Here is an 18,478-nt window from a genome sequence, read left to right on the forward strand (position 1 = left end):
AGCTGAACACTATGGCACTCGTGCCACAGCATGGGCCACATGCTGAACTCTTGACCAAACACAATTTACATGTTTAACTGCAACTATTTAACACATTAACTCATTTGTAAAGTAATCAGGCAAAACGGTCTTACACTTGAGAGTTTGATTCTTTAAAGAATTGAAACTTCCTGGCAGATTAAAACTGTGTGCCCGACCGAGAGTCGAACTCAGGACCTTTGCCTTTGGCGGGCAAGTGCTCTACCATCTGAGCTACCGAAGCACGACTCACGCCCGGTACTCACAGCTTTACTTCTGCCAGTATCTCATCTCCTACCTTCCAAACTTTACAGAAGCTCTCCTGCAAACCTTGCAGGACAAGCACTCCTGAAAGAAAGGATATTGCGGAGACATGGCTTAGCCACAGCCTGTGGGATGTTTCCAGAATGAGATTTTCACTCTGCAGCGGAGTGTGCGCTGATATGAAACTTCCTGGCAGATTAAAACTGTGTGCCTGACCGAGACTTGCCCGCGAAAGGCAAAGGTCCTGAGTTCGAGTCTCGGTCGGGCACACAGTTTTAATCTGCCAGGAAGTTTCATATCAGCGCACACTCCGCTGCAGAGTGAAAATCTCATTCTGGAAACATCCCCCAGGCTGTGGCTAAGCCATGTCTCCGCAGTATCCTTTCTTTCAGGAGTGCTAGTTCTGGAAGGTTCGCAGGAGAGCTTCTGTAAAGTTTGGAATGTAGGAGACGAGATGCTGGCAGAAGTAAAGCTGTGAGTACCGGGCGCGGGTCGTGCTTCGGTAGCTCAGATGGTAGAGCACTTGCCTGCGAAATGCAAAGGTCCAGAGTTCGAGTCTCGGTCGGGCACACAGTTTTAATCTGCCAGGAAGTTTCATATCAGTGCACACTCCGCTGCAGAGTGAAAATCTCATTCTTTAAAGAATTGACGGGGAGGGGCAGGTTACTGGTGGTATTCTAAAGAAATACTTACTTGTTTGGCACAATCATTATTCCTAAATGTAAAGTCATTGCAGTAATTGCCTGTTCAATTGTTTCATGGTAGCATATTTTATATGTTATGAGTGAAGAACACACAAACACTTTTCATATAGATTTGTTGCTAATTATTATGTTATTATTTGCAACTTTAAAATGTTCACTCTTAATTTCTGCTCTTGGTTTTGTGACTATTTACTTTAGATTCCAGCACTATTTTATTCATGCTGTAATTTATAAATTGTATTTTTCAGACAAAATTTGTTGATAACTTTACCAGAGTTGCTGGTATTCCACATCCATTTGAACATGGCGAAGACAGATCTGTCATAGTTTTTGCAAAGACACAAGAAGAACAAAAGATTGCTCTTGAAGCCGGAGCAACAGTGGCTGGTGGAATGGAGCTCATCACAGATATACAGGTTATTTGCCACCTATTTTCTGTTTAAATTATTTTTCCGAAAATCAAAACAACAATGAAGGTGTGTTTTTCATGTGTGTTTACACAGCTATGTGCAAATGAAGAAAATTCATAGATTTATTTAAGCTCTTGTAGGGTAGAAAGTTATCTGGAACTATTTCCAACTGGTATTTAAGGTTTTGATGCTATTAAATTACCACATTCCAACATAGGATTCATTCATATATTCCTTTAGAAGTTCATTTGTTTAGCATTTGTGTGCTAAGGTGATATACTTCTCTAGAATACATTGCCTTCTCAAAAATTTTGGTAAGTAATGTTAGCAGTGAAACAGCAAAATGAAAATTTTTGGTATCTGTAAGTACTTTCTTCCAATTAAATTTCACATAGTCATATTCTAAATCTCATGCCACTTTCCTTGATGTTGACTTCATCTTCATTGAGGGTCAGCTCCACACTTGTCCTCACATTAAACCTACAGTACTTAACATTTTGTCAGATGCCACCCTGCTTTCCTCCTCCTACAGCCTTTGCATTTGATGCATACATATTTGTTCAGTCTCTGCAGTATCCTGATAAGACTCTACATTCTTTCTTCACCCGTTGCCTACTTTCGGGCTTCTACCACTGTGACCATCCCCACTGAAAAACTTGCATGATGTACTCTCCTACCACCAGCTGTAATTAGCAGAACAGAGAGTGCCACCCGTGAAACGACACATCTTGTGTACCAGACGTTATGCAAATAATGTCAGACGTTCTATATTGGTATGACTACCCATCTGAATTCTCCCTCCAGGCACCAGTTTCTCAGAACATAACAGGTAGGAACTAGCTTTACAATATGTGCTTGGGTCTTGTCACCTGCTGGCCTCTAGCAATGTTAATTTCACTTGTCTCAGCGTTTATTTTCAATAACTGTCCCTTTTCTTTGTGCCATTTTACTGTTTTGTTTTCCAACCTGTCTTTTTTTCCAGCTATCCCTGTCTCACTTATTATCCTATTTTCCATCTTTAACTTCTCAGGTTTTCAAATCTCATCTGATGCAGGTACCAACAGTCGTCATTTCCTTCTCATCGTGTCCAGTAAGTCTTCCTTGACTTAGGTTTCAGGGTGACTTTTCTAGTTTTCTGTAACTCTTCCCATTTCCTAAACCACGCCAGTCCTTTTCTGTCATATCTCTTCCTTTCCCTGGTAGAAGGAGACACTTGCTCTGAAACATTATACATTTCCACAATCACAATCCCCCCATCCAGCCACCATTTGTTGGTGAGTAAATTTTCTATTCATCCTATTATTTTATATTTTCAAACATGTACCAAATACATACCCTGGTAGAAGGAGACACTTGCTCTGAAACATTATACATTTCCACAATCACAATTCCCCCATCCAACCACCATTTGGTGGTGAGTAGATTTTCTATCCATCCTATTATTTTATATTTTCAAACATGTACCAAATACATAACATTTTGGTGGCTGTTTGCTATGTACCCCAAATGATGGGCATCACTGAAGTATAAAAAGTGGTTCAGTTCCAACAATACTTTGGCCTGTCTGATTGGAGGTCAAGTAGTGAGGCAAGCAATGCTTGCAGCACCTAGACAACTGGTTTAGTCTTTGAAATATAGTGCCCTGCGGAGTGTTTTCATTCCTGATTAAGTACTCAGCTTCACACACACACACACACACACACACACACACACACACAAACGCAACTCACGCACACAACTGCAGTCTCAGGCAACTGAAACCTCACTGTAAATAGAAATACCTATATTCAAAAATAGAAATACCTATATTCAAAGTACGTTGTACCCTGGATTGATTTGTCAGTTAAGTAACCTTAATAAAATACTGTCCTAATCACAATTAATTGGTCAGATTGTATATCTGAGATGCTAGCCCTGTAAGAGCCAATGTGGAAGAAACAGAGTAGTATTTCTTTTACAGACGTTCAAATAACATTTACTGAGTGTCATGTAATTTGTATAATGTATGTTGTTCAGTTTCAAAGACCATTCAGAGCTTATATTCTTATTGTGATTTGCAGAATGGTAATTTGTCCATGCAAGATTTCAAGTACGCAGTTGCTCATCCGAGTATCCTACCTGAGTTAGCATCTGTCAGAGGACTCTTTAGGCGGAAGTTTCCAAACATTAAGAATGGTAAGGAAACATTTTTCTTCAGTTTATAGACCATGTTTTTGTTACACTATATGCAAAACAGTAGAAAAATGCTTTGCAATTCATGGATACTCTGTCAATTTACACTTAGACTACAAATCCAATTGGAAACTCAATCCACAGCCAGTCCTAAGACTTTTTATGTTCCTAATTGCTTTATCCACTTTCGGCAATTGTTTGTATATGCGGAAAATACCAATTTGCACTATGCTGTGAGGTCATTATTAAACTGTGGGTTCACAGTAACTGGCTGGGTAAATCATTTCAAAAGATTCGTGGAAGGAAGATCATACCACCCCCAGCAGTGTCACATCTGCTAAAGCACTCTGCCCACGCCACATTACTGGAGCTGCTGTAAACTACGGAAGAGGGTGCGTCTTATTACACCGTACATTGTGGCTTCATTCCCTTCCATTCCCAGATGTGAGCTGTGAGGAGCATTACCGTGTGGCTCTTCATGAGCTACTGATAGTATGGCTGTATCTTGATGGTTGCTTTGGAAATGATATGAACTAGTTTTTTGAATCTTCTGTGTGGATTTCAATTTGACTTTAGTGTGTTCAGATTTTGCAGTGTTTATATTATTCTGCCTCAAGCCAAACAACTGGTGAACATTTACACTGCCCATCTTTGTATAACCTCACTGCCCGCAAATGTTCCAACATGTTAAGGATTCATCATATAAGTATTATGGTATAGTTCATGCAAGTATTTTATAAGGCAATTCATCACTGCTGCTGCTTTCAAGACATTTACACAAGTGTCGTACTTGTGTAAGAGTCCCAGGTGCAAGCTTGTCCCGTAGAATCTCCCAGCACATCTTATTAAGAGTCGTAATACTTTAGGATTAAGGAAGACCACTCACCGAATAGCTAGCAATACAGTGGCTATTCCACAGATGACTAGCCCTGATAGCTATGAAAGTCTGTAAATGTTATGAAATGGTCAACACACAAAATGGGCTCTGTGCATCAATATTTGAACTCGAGTAGACCCACCACTGGAGCTCCAGAGAAGGGGTGCTCGCATATCATTAGCACTGGCACTGTGTTTTCAACGCTGTGGTGGTGGCTGTAGGAAATGTGATGTAATTGACGACACACGTGCTTTAAAAGTGTGGGCAACTGGATAGCAGCGATATCGCAGGAGGGAGGCCGGTTTGCCAGCTGAAATGTGGGAGGCACAGGTGGCAGGTGTATGGACTGTCATGATTGTAGCACACACTGAAAGCAACGTGAATTGGGAGGAGGTGACAGGACAAAGGAAGGGGAAACAGTTGCATGGAGGGTGTGGGGGCAGTGGGTTACCTGCGATTGAGGCCAGGGTGATTCGGGAGTGGCCTCAATCTCAGGTAACCCACTGTCTCGGCCTCCTCCATCCTTCAGAGCTCACATCCCCACATCGCCTTTAGCATGTGCCACTTCATACTGGTCGCTACAATTGTGTCAGCCCACATACCCGACACCGCTCCCTTCCACATTCCTATCTGGGAAACCGGCCTTTTTCCAGGCCATTAACCACCCATCCCCAGTCTCTCTCCCTGCCTCTTGCCTCCCTCTCCCTCTACCCCCTCTCCCAACACTACCTCCACCTACGTTAGCACTGTCACTCGATCTGGCACACCATAGGGGCATAGGCAGGCGTGAGAGTGTGGTGTGTTTGTGTATTTTACTCTAGCTCGTTGAAGTATAACTCTGACAACTAGCAAGTTTTCCTCCTTTTCTGTGTGCCTGTCGGCAGCTTGACACTTCTGCTTTTCTGTACGTGGTCTCCGTTAATTCTAAAGTATTTACATTCTATGATAACTTTCCACAATATTTATTAAGAGGCTTGTCATAGGCAGATCATATCCCAGCAGATGGAGGACCAACTGTTAAAATGGCCATATCACTTAACCCAACTGGAATTTCTGCAGAAACTCACCTGTAGGTGAGCATAGCTACTAACAAGCTGTCTACCCAGATGAAAGGTCAGTGTCAAACTGTTGCGTAGGCTAGCTTGGCAGGTAAGCGGCAGAGCGTGCCACTGAGAGTCGTATGGGTGACTTCAGTGGCTGTGTGTCAGCCGGCAGCTGGATGCTCATGCCAGCAGTGGCTCCTCTCTCTTCCCTTTGCCACTATTTTCCCCTCTCTGGGTTCTTGTTCAGCTCACCCACTTCACCCAACTCTACCCGTCATCTCAGCTAGGCTGCATTGCTGGGGCAACATAGCTGTGGGTGTGGGTGTGGGTGTGTGTGGGGGGGGGGGGGGGGGATGCGAGGAGGAGGTACATGCGCACACATGCTGACCTTTTTTTTTTTTTTTTTTTAAGTCATAAGTTCATAAACTTAGATACCAAATTCTAAATCTTGACATGTTGCCAAGTGGCGATTAATCTGTGACAACTGAATAATTATTGTAATATTTTATTGCAGTCTGTCATTGCATTTGTCTTTGTAATGATTATCAGTTTCGTTCAAATATTGAACATCTTCAGATCTGTTAAGACGAATGACATTATTTTAAGTTTGATCGTACATTACTAATCTGTAACAATAAAATATAATAGTGTATACAATACTCATTGCAATTGTGGAGTAGCCCATCTGTTTTATGTGCTGTGTCTCCAATGTCCTAATCCACCCCTGTGCCACTCCCACCCCCAGACCCCTGCCACAGGGATTATAACCTTGTGGAAGACTCAGGTGCAAGACCTGCCCAGTCCACCCACCCAGCACAACCTACTCATGTTCTGCCACAGGCTTATCCTACCCCATCAGAGGCTGGCAACCGACCAGGTGTCAGCTAGAATGAATGGCCACAGCCAAACCGTTGCCAAAACAAGATGGACCACCCAGTGGCACAACGTGTAGCAGAGCAGAACATGCAAGATTTCAGTGGCTGTTTCACAACCCATGCCATCTGGATCCTCCCCATCACTGCCAGCTTCTCTGAGCTTCACAGATGGGAGCTATCCTTACAGCACATCCTTCACTCCCGTAACCTTCCTGGCCTAATTCCGTACATTATTTTCAAAAATTGATTATTTTCATTGACACATTGGGAATCAATTTTTTTTAAAGACCTGGTGGTACACTTAAAAGCATTTTGCAGTGCTGGACTCAGTATTTCTCTAAGATTTCTTTACTTCTACATCAGAATTCACAATCATGTATTCAATAGCAGAAAGTGGTAAATCACTACTTATAAATGGTGCTGAGCTTGATTTAAGTAGTAATGGGTGAGGTCCAGTATCCTAGAATTTTAATGTAGTAGCAGGAAGGATTTAGTCTCTGTGATATCCAGCATTGTGTATTGTGACAGTGCTTTTCTTTTTTAGAAATAATTTTGACCTTGGGATACTAACATAGTGAGTGAAGAACTGAAAATAAAGAAGGTATGGAAAGTTCAATTTAATATTGTCACTGTGAGGACTATTTCTATCAATCTTCCTGGAAATTAGAAATCCCGTTCCATTGATGAACAGATGATTCCTTTTTCACGAAAGAGTAATTTGAAACAGTTTGTCAAACATAAATCTAGGCCTGTGGGTTTGGTGGTGGGAACTGTGATTACATCAACTTGTAATGGATTTAAAAGAAAATGCTAAGGTGCTTCAACAAATCTGGAAGGTACAGAGCTGGGACTTGGTTCGTTCATGGTTCTTTGGCTTTGACAGGCCATTCCTCATGGAAGCTGCTTGCATTTAGACAGGTGTTTCATTGTAATTCCCATGTTGGAGAAAGTCATTGACATGGAACATCATGGAAAGGGAAGATTTATAACAATAGTTTAGGAGTAGTAAACTTCTGTGGTACTTCAAAATAAGAAGAGGAGAACTGATATAAACTGCTCGAAGTTATGCAGTTATTTTTAGTACGATGGAAAGATAGTAATATATTTTTAATGGCATCTGTGTGTTTTGTAATTCACCCAGAAATCAAGATACAGCACTGGTTCAATAATGGGAAGAAATACCACGTTCTCTCTTTTGTAATTGTATGTAACCAGTCAGTGTGTGGAGAGAACATCTGTTGTCAACAAATAGGTTGCTACTGCATCTAGTGTAGGACAAAGAATTTGACTTTTAACATCATTCTCCACTTCTTCAACTTTGCTACACTGAAAATCTGGATGAAATACAGAATAACCACAAGAAAACAGAATTTTGCAGAAATTTTATTAATTAAGATTATTAAGGAGTGGATGAAATTTTGATTGGAAATTGCTGAAGCTTTACTAGCAAACGCCTGAATTAGACAGGCCTTTATCTGGGCTACACAAAAAAATCTGAAACTGCAATTGTCCAAGCCTGGTTCCTTGTAATGATAAGAGATTAAATGGTTAAAATCATTTCCCAGTGATTGATGGTGTAATTTCTCAACAAATATGTAGACTGACAAAATGTATTAGCAGAACCAAAACCCACTGCAAAAAAATATGGTGTGCATTTGTCTTTTGAAGCACAAAAATGTTTCAAGCAGTTTAAGATTTAGAAGTAATGTGCTCTTAATCTGTTAGATTATTGTTAGGCATTTTTCATTGATTGTTTGCTCCGTGCCACCGTTGGATAAGCAGCTGCCAGCAGCAAGTCGTATACTCTTAGCTCACTTATTTGTTACATAGTTTAATTCTTAATTTCTTTGCGTGTTTTTGGGTACTTGCATTGTTTAATACATAAATTTCGGGCGTATTATAGTATTTGAGAGTTGTAGCATCGCATTTTAGTACCTGAATAGTGTAAAATCGCATAGTCTCCTTTTGCCGCCAAGCAGTGTGTCAGCAGTTCGCAAGTAGCGGCATTACTGCATTTACTAGGCAATCTTGTATTTTAATAACCGTTTAAATTTTGTGTCGAATTGTTTGTGCTCTCTGTAGATTAGTTCAGACGTTCTTTGCACAACAGTATTTAGCATGGATAGGTACTGCGACTGCTGTGTTCGGATGCAGGATCAGTTGGCATCCCTTCGCTCCCAGCTTCAGGCAGTGTTGGCTTCGGTCACACAGCTTGAGGCTGTTGCCAATGGGCATCACTGTGGGGGTCCGGACGGGAGTTTGTCGGGGACGGCCAGCTCGTCCCATGCATCTCCCAATCGGCCTACGGCTGTGGCTGCCCGGGATACTGCCCACATTGAGGCTGACCCCTTTCCTGTGGTAGAGTGGGAGGTTGTCTCAAGGTGTGGCAGGGGGCGAAAGACATTCTGGAGGGCTGAACGGAAGGCCTCTCCAGTTTGTCTGACAAACCAGTTTCAGGCTCTTGTCTCCAGCTGATACTGATCTTCGGCCGGATATGGCTGCTTGTCCTGTTCCAGAGGTTGCCCCTCAGTCTGCAAGATCCGGGCGGTCGCAGAGGGTGGGCTTACTGGTAGTTGGGAGCTCCAACGTTAGGTGCATAATGGGGCCTCTTAGGGATATAGCTGCAAGGCAGGGGAAGAAAACCAATGTGCACTCTGTGTGCATACTGGGGGGAGTCATTCCAGATGTGGAAAGGGTCCTTCCAGATGCCATGAAGGGTACAGGTGGCACCCATCTGCAGGTGGTCGCTCATGTCGGCACCAATGATGTGTGTCACTATGGATCGGAGGAAATCTTCTCTGGCTTCCAGCGGCTATCTGATTTGGTGAAGACTGCCAGTCTCCAGTCTCGCTAGTGGGATGAAAGCAGAGCTCACCATCTGCAGCGTCATCGACAGGACTGATTGCGGACCTTTGGTACAGAGCCGAGTGGAAGGTCTGAATCAGAGGCTGAGACAGTTCTGCGACCATGTGGGCTGCAGATTCCTCGACTTGCGCCACAGGGTGGTGGGGTTTCGGGTTCCGCTGGATAGGTCAGGAGTCCACTACACCTAGCAGTCGGCTACGCGGGTAGCAGGGGCTGTGTGGCGTGGACTGGGCGGTTTTATAGGTTAGATGGCCTCGGGCAAGTACAGAAAGGGCAACAGCCTCAAAGGGTGCAGGGCAAAGTCAGGACATGCGGGGACCAAGCAGAAATCACTATTGTAATTGTAAACTGTCGAAGCTGCATTGGTAAAGTACTGGAACTTCAAGCGCTGATAGAAAGCACCGAAGCTGAAATCGTTATAGGTACGGAAAGCTGGCTGAAGCCAGAGATAAATTCTGCTGAAATGTTTAGAAAGGATAGATTGCATGCAACCGGTGGTGGCGTGTTTGTCGCTGTTATTAATAGTTTATCCTGTTGTGAAATAGAAGTGGATAGTTCCTGTGACTTATTATGGGTGGAGGTTATACTCAACAACCGAGCTAGGTTAATAATTGGCTCCTTTTACCGACCTCCCGGCTCAGCAGCATTAGTGGCAGAACAACTGAGAGAAAATCTGGAATACATTTCACATAAATTTCCTCAGCATGTTATAGTCTTAGGTGGAGATTTCAATTTACCAGATATAGACTGGGACACTCAGATGTTTAGGACGGGTGGTAGGGAAAGAGCATCGAGTTACATTATACTGAGTGCACTATCCGAAAATTACCTCGAGCAATTAAACAGAGAACCGACTCGTGGAGATAACATCTTGGACCTACTGATAACAAACAGACCCGAACTTTTCGACTCTGTAAGTGCAGAACAGGGAATCAATGATCATAGGCTGTTGCAGCATCCCTGAATATGGAGTGCAGAACAGGGAATCAATGATCATAGGCTGTTGCAGCATCCCTGAATATGGAAGTAAATAGGAATATAAAAAAAGAGAGGAAGGTTTATCTGTTTAGCAATAGTAATAGGAGGCAGATTTCAGACTACCTAACAGATCAAAACGAAAATTTCTGTTCCGACACTGACAATGTTGAGTGTTCATGGAAAAAGTTCAAGGCAATCATAAAATGCGTTTTAGACAGGTACGTGCCAAGTAAAACTGTGAGGGACGGAAAAAACCCACCGTGGTTCAACAACAAAGTTAGGAAACTACTGCGAAAGCAAAGAGAGCTTCACTGAAAGTTTAAACGCAGCCAAAACCTCTCAGACAAACAGAAGCTAAATGATGTCAAAGTTTGCGTAATGAGGGCTGTGCGTGAAGCGTTCAGTGAATTTGAAAGTAAATTCTATGTACTGACTTAACAGAAAATCCTAGGAAGTTCTGGTCTTACGTTAAATCAGTAAGTGGCTCGAAACAGCATATCCAGACACTCTGGGATGATGATGGCATTGAAACATAGGATGACACGCGTAAAGCTGAAATACTAAACACCTTTTTCCAAAGCTGTTTCACAGAGGAAGACCGCACTGCAGTTCCTTCTCTAAATCCTCGCACAAACGAAGAAATGGCTGACATCGAAATAAGTGTCCAAGGAATAGAAAAGCAACTAAAATCACTCAACAGAGGAAAGTCCACTGGACCTGACGGGATACCAATTCGATTCTACACAGAGTACGCGAAAGAACTTGCCCCCCTTCTAACAGCCGTGTACCACAAGTCTCTAGAGGAACGGAAGGTTCCAAATGATTGGAAAAGAGCACGGGTAGTTCCAGTTTTTCAAGAAGGGTCGTCGAGCAGATGCGCAAAACTATGGGCCTATATCTCTGACATCGATCTGTTGTAGAATTTTAGAACATGTTTTTTGCTCACGTATCATGTCATTCCTACTCCCATGAACCATGGACCTTGCCATTGGTGTGGAGGCTTGCGTGCCTCAGCGATACAGATAGCCGTACCGTAGGTGCAACCACAACGGAGGGGTATCTGTTGAGAGGCCAGACAAACATGTGGTTCCTGAAGAGGGGCAGCAACCGTTTCAGTAGTTTCAGGGGCAACAGTCTGGATGGTTGACTGACCTGGCCCTGCAACACTAATCAAAACAGCCTTGCTGTGTGCTGGTACTGCGAACGGCTGAAAGCCGTAATTTTTCCCGAGGGCATGCAGCTTTACTGAATGGTTAAATGATGATGGCGTCCTCTTGGATAAAATATTCCGGAGGTAAAATAGTCCCCCATTCGGATCTCTGGGCGGGGACTACTCAGGAGGACGTTGTTATCAGGAGAAAGAAAACTGGAGTTCTACGGATCGGAGCATGGAATGTCAGATCCCTTAATCGGGCAGGTGGGTTAGAAAATTTAAAAAGGGAAATGGATAGGTTAAAGTTAGATATAGTGGGAATTAGTGAAGTTCGGTGGCAGGAGGAACAAGACTTTTGGTCAGGTGAATACAGGGTTATAAATACAAAATCAAATAGGGGTAATGCAGGAGTAGGTTAAATAATGATTAAAAAATAGGAGTGCGGGTAAGCTACTACAAACAGCATAGTGAACACATTATTGTGGCCAAGATAGACACGAAGCTCATGCCTACTGCAGTAGTACAAGTTTATATGCCAACTAGCTCTGCAGATGATGAAGAAATTGATGAAATATATGATGAGATAAAAGAAATTATTCAGGTAGTCAAGGGAGACGAAAATTTAATAGTCATGGGTGACTGGAATTCGAGAGTAGGAAAAGGGAGAGAAGGAAACATAGTGGGTGAATATGGATTGGGGGTAAAAAATGAAAGAGGAAGCTGTCTGATAGAATTTTGCACAGAGCATAACTTAACTATAATTAACACTTGGTTCAAGAATCATAAAAGAAGGTTGTATACGGGAAGAATCCTGGAGATACTAGAAGGTATCACATAGATTATATAATGGTAAGACAGAGATTTAGGAACCAGGTTTTAAATTGTAAGACATTTCCAGGGGCAGATGTGGACTCTGACCACAATCTATTGGTTATGAACTGTAGATTAAAACTGAAGAAACTGCAAAAAGGTGGGAATTTAAGGAGATGGGACCTTGATAAACTGACTAAACCAGAGGTTGTACAGAGTTTCAGGGAGAGCATAAGGGAACAATTGACAGGAATGGGGGAAAGAAATACAGTAGAAGAAGAATGGGTAGCTCTGAGGGATGAAGTAGTGAAGGCAGCAGAGGATCAAGTAGGTAAAAAGACGAGGGCTAATAGAAATCCTTGGGTAACAGAAGAAATATTGAATTTAATTGATGAAAGGAGAAAATATAAAAACGCAGTAAATGAAGCAGGAAAAAGGGAATACAAACGTCTCAAAAATGAGATCGACAGGAAGTGCAAAATGGCTAAGCAGGGATGGCTGAGGACAAATGTAAGGATGTAGAGGCTTATCTCACTGGGGGTAAGGTAGATACTGCCTACAGGAAAATTAAAGAGACCTTTGGAGAAAAGTGAGCCACTTGTATGAATATCAAGAGCTCAGATGGAAACCCAGTTCTAAGCAAAGAAGGGAAATCAGAAAGATGGAAGGAGTATATAGAGGGTCTATACAAGGGCGATGTACTTGAGGACAATATTATGGAAATGGAAGAGGATGTAGATGAAGATGAAATGGGAGATACGATACTGCGTGAAGAGTTTGACAGAGCAGTGAAAGACCTGAGTCGAAACAAGGCCCCGGGAGTAGACAACATCCCATTGGAATTACTGACGGCCTTGGGAGAGCCAGTCCTGACAGAACTCTACCATCTGGTGAGCAAGATTTATGAGACAGGCGAAATACCCTCAGACTTCAAGAAGAATATAATAATTCCAATCCCAAAGAAAGCAGGTGTTGACAGATGTGAAAATTACCGAACAATCAGTTTAATAAGTCACGGCTGTAAAATACTAACGCGTATTCTTTACAGACAAATGGAAAAACTGGTAGAAGCCGACCTCGGCGAAGATCAGTTTGGATTCCGCAGAAATGTTGGAACACATGAGGCAATACCGATCCTACGACTTATCTTAGAAGAAAGATTAAGGAAAGGCAAACCTACGTTTCTCGCATTTGTAGACTTAGAGAAAGCTTTTGACAATGTTGACTGGAATACTCTCTTTCAAATTCTGAAGGTGGCAGGGGTAAAATACAGGGAGCGAAAGGCTATTTACAATTTGTACAGAAACCAGATGACAGTTATAAGAGTCGAGGGGCATGAAAGGGAAGCAGAGGTTGGGAAGGGAGTGAGACAGGGTTGTAACCTGTCCCCAATGTTATTCAGTCTGTATATTGAGCAAGCAGTGAAGGAAACAAAAGAAAAATTTGGAGTAGGTATTAAAGTCCATGGAGAAGAAATAAAAACATTGAGGTTCGCAGATGACATTGTAATTCTGTCAGACACAGCAAAGGACTTGGAGGAGCAGTTGAACGGAATGGACAGTGTCTTGAAAGCAGGATATAAGATGAACATCAACCAAAGCAAAACGAGGATAACACAGCTCTACAAAATAAAATTTTTTTTTCGTTGCCAGGGAAGTTTGAATGAAAATGGGATATTGTTATGATACTCATTCCAAGTATATTTGTACTTTTTCCAAATTGGCTCTGGTTTTTGAGATATAGGTTATTTGTGGAAATGAGAGTTTCATGTGGATAATATCGACTGCAGGGTCCATATATGGTGTAATGTATTTGCTACCTGTTTTTTAATTAGTGATATTGTACTATCTTTATTAAACAATTGTGCTCAGGGAGTGCATCTGTGTGGTTGAGGATTACATCATGCAAACATCACACTGTCAGCATGTGTTCAGTCCTGTTGTGCGGTGCGTGTGTTGAAGATATTGAGGGTTGTGCAGATTTGAATTCGGCGGTACTCGACATTCATTTGTTGGCCGAGGTAATCCCCGCAACAGCCGATAGGTAGCGTTCAGTGTAAACAAGAAAAATGGCGATGGTCAGAAGTCACACACATGTGCAGTGCAGCTTCAAGGAGATAGAACTTTCATCGTGACGTAGCAAATAAGAGGTGAGTATTCATTTCACACAAAACAATTAATGATGTTTGTTGGATGTGATTGACATGCAAATACAAGAAAGTTCTGCATAATATGTAGTATTTGTGCAATTTTGTTTTAGGAAAACATGAGTTCTTCACGCCGTCTTTGCGTGAACCATCCAGATGAGTTCTGCTACATTTGTGGTGAATACGTTCTTCAAAAGAACAGGAAGAATATCACTCCTTTTGTGAAGGAAGCATATTTGGCATATTTCGGAATTAAACTTGGAGATCAAGACAAGGCGTGGGCACCCCATAAAGTTTGTAAATGCTGTGTGGAGTGCTTACGGCAGTGGACAAAACGAAAAAGGAAAAGCTTAAACTTCGGAGTGCCTATGGTATGGCGAGAGCAGAAGAACCATACAGATGATTGCTATTTTTGGATTGTTAATGTGAAAGGTTTTAATTGGTTCAAAAAACGAAAGTGGGAATATCCCGATTTGGAGTCAGCAAGAAGACCGGTGGTGCACAGCAACGATGTTCCTGTACCAACCTTCACAACATTACCCACGCTAACATCATCAGATGACGAGGTGCACGGCGAGGAATGTACAAGTAGTGGTTCGGAATACGAAGGACGTGAGACACAACCCCAGCAGTTCGACCAGAAGGAGCTCAGTGACTTGATACGAGAACTCAATCTTTCAAAGCAAGCATCAGAACTCTTAGCATCCAGGCTTAATGAAAAGAACTGTCTTCATCCAAGTGTTAAAATAACAGCTTACCGGACGAGAGAAGAAAACCTTCTTCCATACTTCAACCAAGAATAGGTTATAGTGTATTGCAGCAATATACCTGGACTTTTACTTGAATTGGGGCTGCCGGAATATAGACCAGAGGACTGGCGTCTCTTCATAGACAGTTCCACTAGAAGTTTAAAATGTGTTCTCCTACACAATGGCAATCGTTACGCATCTATTCCAATTGCCCACTCAACAAAACTTTGTGAAGCATATGCTAACATCAAGATGGTTCTGCAGAAAATTCAGTATATGCAGCACCAGTGGTTGATTTGTGTTGATTTGAAAATGGTGAACTTCTTGCTTGGACAACGAAGTGGATACACAAAGCACCCATGTTTTTTCTGCATGTGGGATAGTAGGGCAAAGCACGAACATTGGAAGCAGAAAACATGGCCTCCAAGGGAACATATGGCTGTTGGTGAAGCAAACATCATTAATGAACCTCTGGTTAGTAGGGACAAGATTGTTCTTCCACCATTACATATTAAGTTAGGACTAATGAAGCAATTCACCAAAGCTTTAGACAGAAATGGTAATTGCTTCACATACATCTGCAATACGTTCCCTGGACTCAGTAGTGAAAAACTTAAGGCAGGAATATTTGATGGTCCTCAAATTCGCAGGCTCATCAACGATACCAATTTTACAAGTGTCATGACTGTCACTGAAGCATCGGCCTGGAACAGTTTTGTCGCTGTTGTAAAATGTTTTTTGGGCAATCATAAAGCTCCCAATTACGAGGAACTGGTCAAAAACATGCTCACTAACTTTCAAAACTTAGGAGCTAACATGAGCATAAAATTGCACTTCCTTCACAGCCACTTGGATCAATTTCCTCGTAATCTAGGTGATTTCAGTGAGGAACAAGGAGAGCGGTTCCATCAAGATATGAAAGGAATAGAGGAAAGATATAAAGGAAGATGGGACAGGCATATGATGGCAGATTATTGCTGGAATCTGCAACGTGACTGTTCTGAAGAGACCTATAAAAGGAAAGCGTGCAGGAAGCGGTTCGTCATGGACGGAAAATGATATACTTATAGAGAAACTTTTCAATTATGTTTTATACATGGACAAATGCCTATCAGGTTTTCATAGAAGCTATTTATAAAGATTATTTTCTTTTTTCATTGTAGTTTGTAGCGCTCGAGTTCAGTATTAGCAATTTTTTCTAATTTTTTGAATAAATCATGCATTATCTCAAAAACTAGAGCCAAACTGCATAAATGGTTGCTATATTCGCCCTCAGCACCACTAACCCATCCTAAAGCCACTCAAATATCCTTGGCAAGAAAATGAGTGTTGACCAGTGTAATGGAATGTAGTCGAATTAAGTCGGGTGATGCTGAGGGAATTAGATTAGGAAATGAGACACTTAAAGTAGTAAAGGAATTTTGCTATTTGTGGAGCAAAATAACTGATGATGGTCGAAGTAGAGAGGATATAAAATGTAGACTGGCAATGGCAAGGAAAGCGTTTCTGAAGAAGAGAAATTTGTTAACATCGAGTAAAGATTTAAATGTCAGGAAGTCGTTTCTGAAAGTATTTGTATGGAGTGTAGCCATGTATGGAAGTGAAACATGGACGATAAATAGTTCAAGAAGAGAATAGAAGCTTTCGAAATGTGGTGCTACAGAAGAATGCTGAAGATTAGATGGGTAGATCACATAACTAATGAGGAGGTATTGAATAGAATTGGAGAGAAGAGGAGTTTGTGGCACAACATGACAAGAAGAAGGGACCGGTTGGTAGGACATGTTCTGAGGCATCAAGGGATCACAAATTTATCATTGGAGGGCAGCGTGGAGGGTAAAAATCGTAGAGGGAGACCAAGAGATAAATACACTAAGCAGATTCGGAAGGATGTAGGTTGCAGTAAGTACTGGCAGATGAAGCAGCTTGCACAGGATAGAGTAGCATGGAGAGCTGCATCAAACCAGTCCCAGGACTGAAGACAACAACAACATCATGTCATTTCTGGAAACCCAGAATATACGCTGTAGGAATCAACATGGATTCTAGAAACAGCGATCATATGAGACCCAACTCGCTTTATTTGTTCATGAGACCCAGAAAATAGTAGATACAGGCTCCCAGGTAGATGCCATTTTCCTTGACTTCCGGAAGCTTCAATATAGTTCTGCACTGGTGCCTGATAAACAAAGTAAGAGCCTACGGAATATCAGACCAGCTGCGTGGCTGGATTGAAGAGTTTTTAGCAAACAGAACACAGCATGTTGTTCTCAATGGAGAGGCGTCTACAGACATCAAAGTAACCTCTGGCGTACCACAGGGGAGTGTTATGGGACCATTGCTTTTCACAATATATATAAATGACCTAGTAGATAGTGTCAGAAGTTCCATGCGGCTTTTCGTGGGTGATGCTGTAGTATACAGAGAAGTTGCAGCATTAGAAAATTGCAGCGAAATGCAGGAAGATCTGCAGCGGATAGGCACTTGGTGCAGGGAGTGGCAACTGACCCTTAACATAGACAAATGTAATGTATTGGGAATACATAGAAAGAAGGATCCTTTATTGTATGATCATATGATAGCGGAACAAACACTGGTAGCAGTTACTTCTGTAAAATATCTGGGTGTATGCGTACGGAACGATTTGAAGTGGAATGATCATATAAAATTAATTGTTGGTAAGGCTGGTGCCAGGTTGAGATTCATGGGGAGAGTCCTTAGAAAATGTAGTCCATCAACAAAGGAGGTGGCTTACAAAACACTCGTTCGGCCTATACTTGAGTATTGCTCATCAGTGTAGGATCCGTACCAGGTCGGGTTGACAGAGGAGATGGAGAAGATCCAAAGAAGAGCGGCGAGTTTTGTCACAGGGTTATTTGGTAAGCGTGATAGTGTTACAGTGATGTTTAGCAAACTCAAGTGTTAGCCTCTTCAAGAGAGGCGCTCTGCATCGCAGTGTAGCTTGCTGTCCAGGTTTCGAGAGGGTGCATTTCTGGATGAGGTATTGAATATATTGCTTCCCCCTACTTATATCTCCTGAGGAGATCACAAATGTAAAATTAGAGAGATTCGAGTGCGCACGGAGGCTTTCCAGCAGTCGTTCTTCCTGTGAACCATACCCGACTGGAACAGGAAAGGGAGGTAATGACAGTGGCACCTAAAGTGCCCTCCGCCACGCACCGTTGGGTGGCTTGCGGAGTATAAATGTAGCTGTAGATGTAGATGTTTCCCAGTGACTTCAAATAGTTATTTAAATTTATGCTTTAGTTTACATGTGAGAGAATAAAAATGTTTTAGGCAGTTTCACTCACAGAAGTAATATCCTCTGAGACTGTTACATTATCACTAATGATTTTTCAAAAATTGTTAATCTGTGGTTTTAAGTTTGTCTTCTATTATACACACAAGCTTATG

At 42.0% G+C, this 18,478-nt stretch overlaps 1 protein-coding gene across 1 annotated transcript in view; it reads left to right on the plus strand.

The window, feature by feature from the left end:
* LOC126092550 (39S ribosomal protein L1, mitochondrial) overlaps window positions 1-18,478 on the plus strand; it is a 66,565-nt gene that overhangs the window by 18,306 nt on the left and 29,781 nt on the right. Inside the window, exons 4-5 of the mRNA XM_049908208.1 lie at window positions 1,235-1,402; window positions 3,457-3,571. Of these exons, the coding sequence (XP_049764165.1) occupies window positions 1,235-1,402; window positions 3,457-3,571 (283 nt within the window). The remainder of the gene's footprint in view (window positions 1-1,234; window positions 1,403-3,456; window positions 3,572-18,478) is intronic.

Source organism: Schistocerca cancellata, chromosome 7 (genome assembly GCF_023864275.1).
Source record: "Schistocerca cancellata isolate TAMUIC-IGC-003103 chromosome 7, iqSchCanc2.1, whole genome shotgun sequence".
Classification (NCBI taxonomy): domain Eukaryota; kingdom Metazoa; phylum Arthropoda; class Insecta; order Orthoptera; family Acrididae; genus Schistocerca; species Schistocerca cancellata.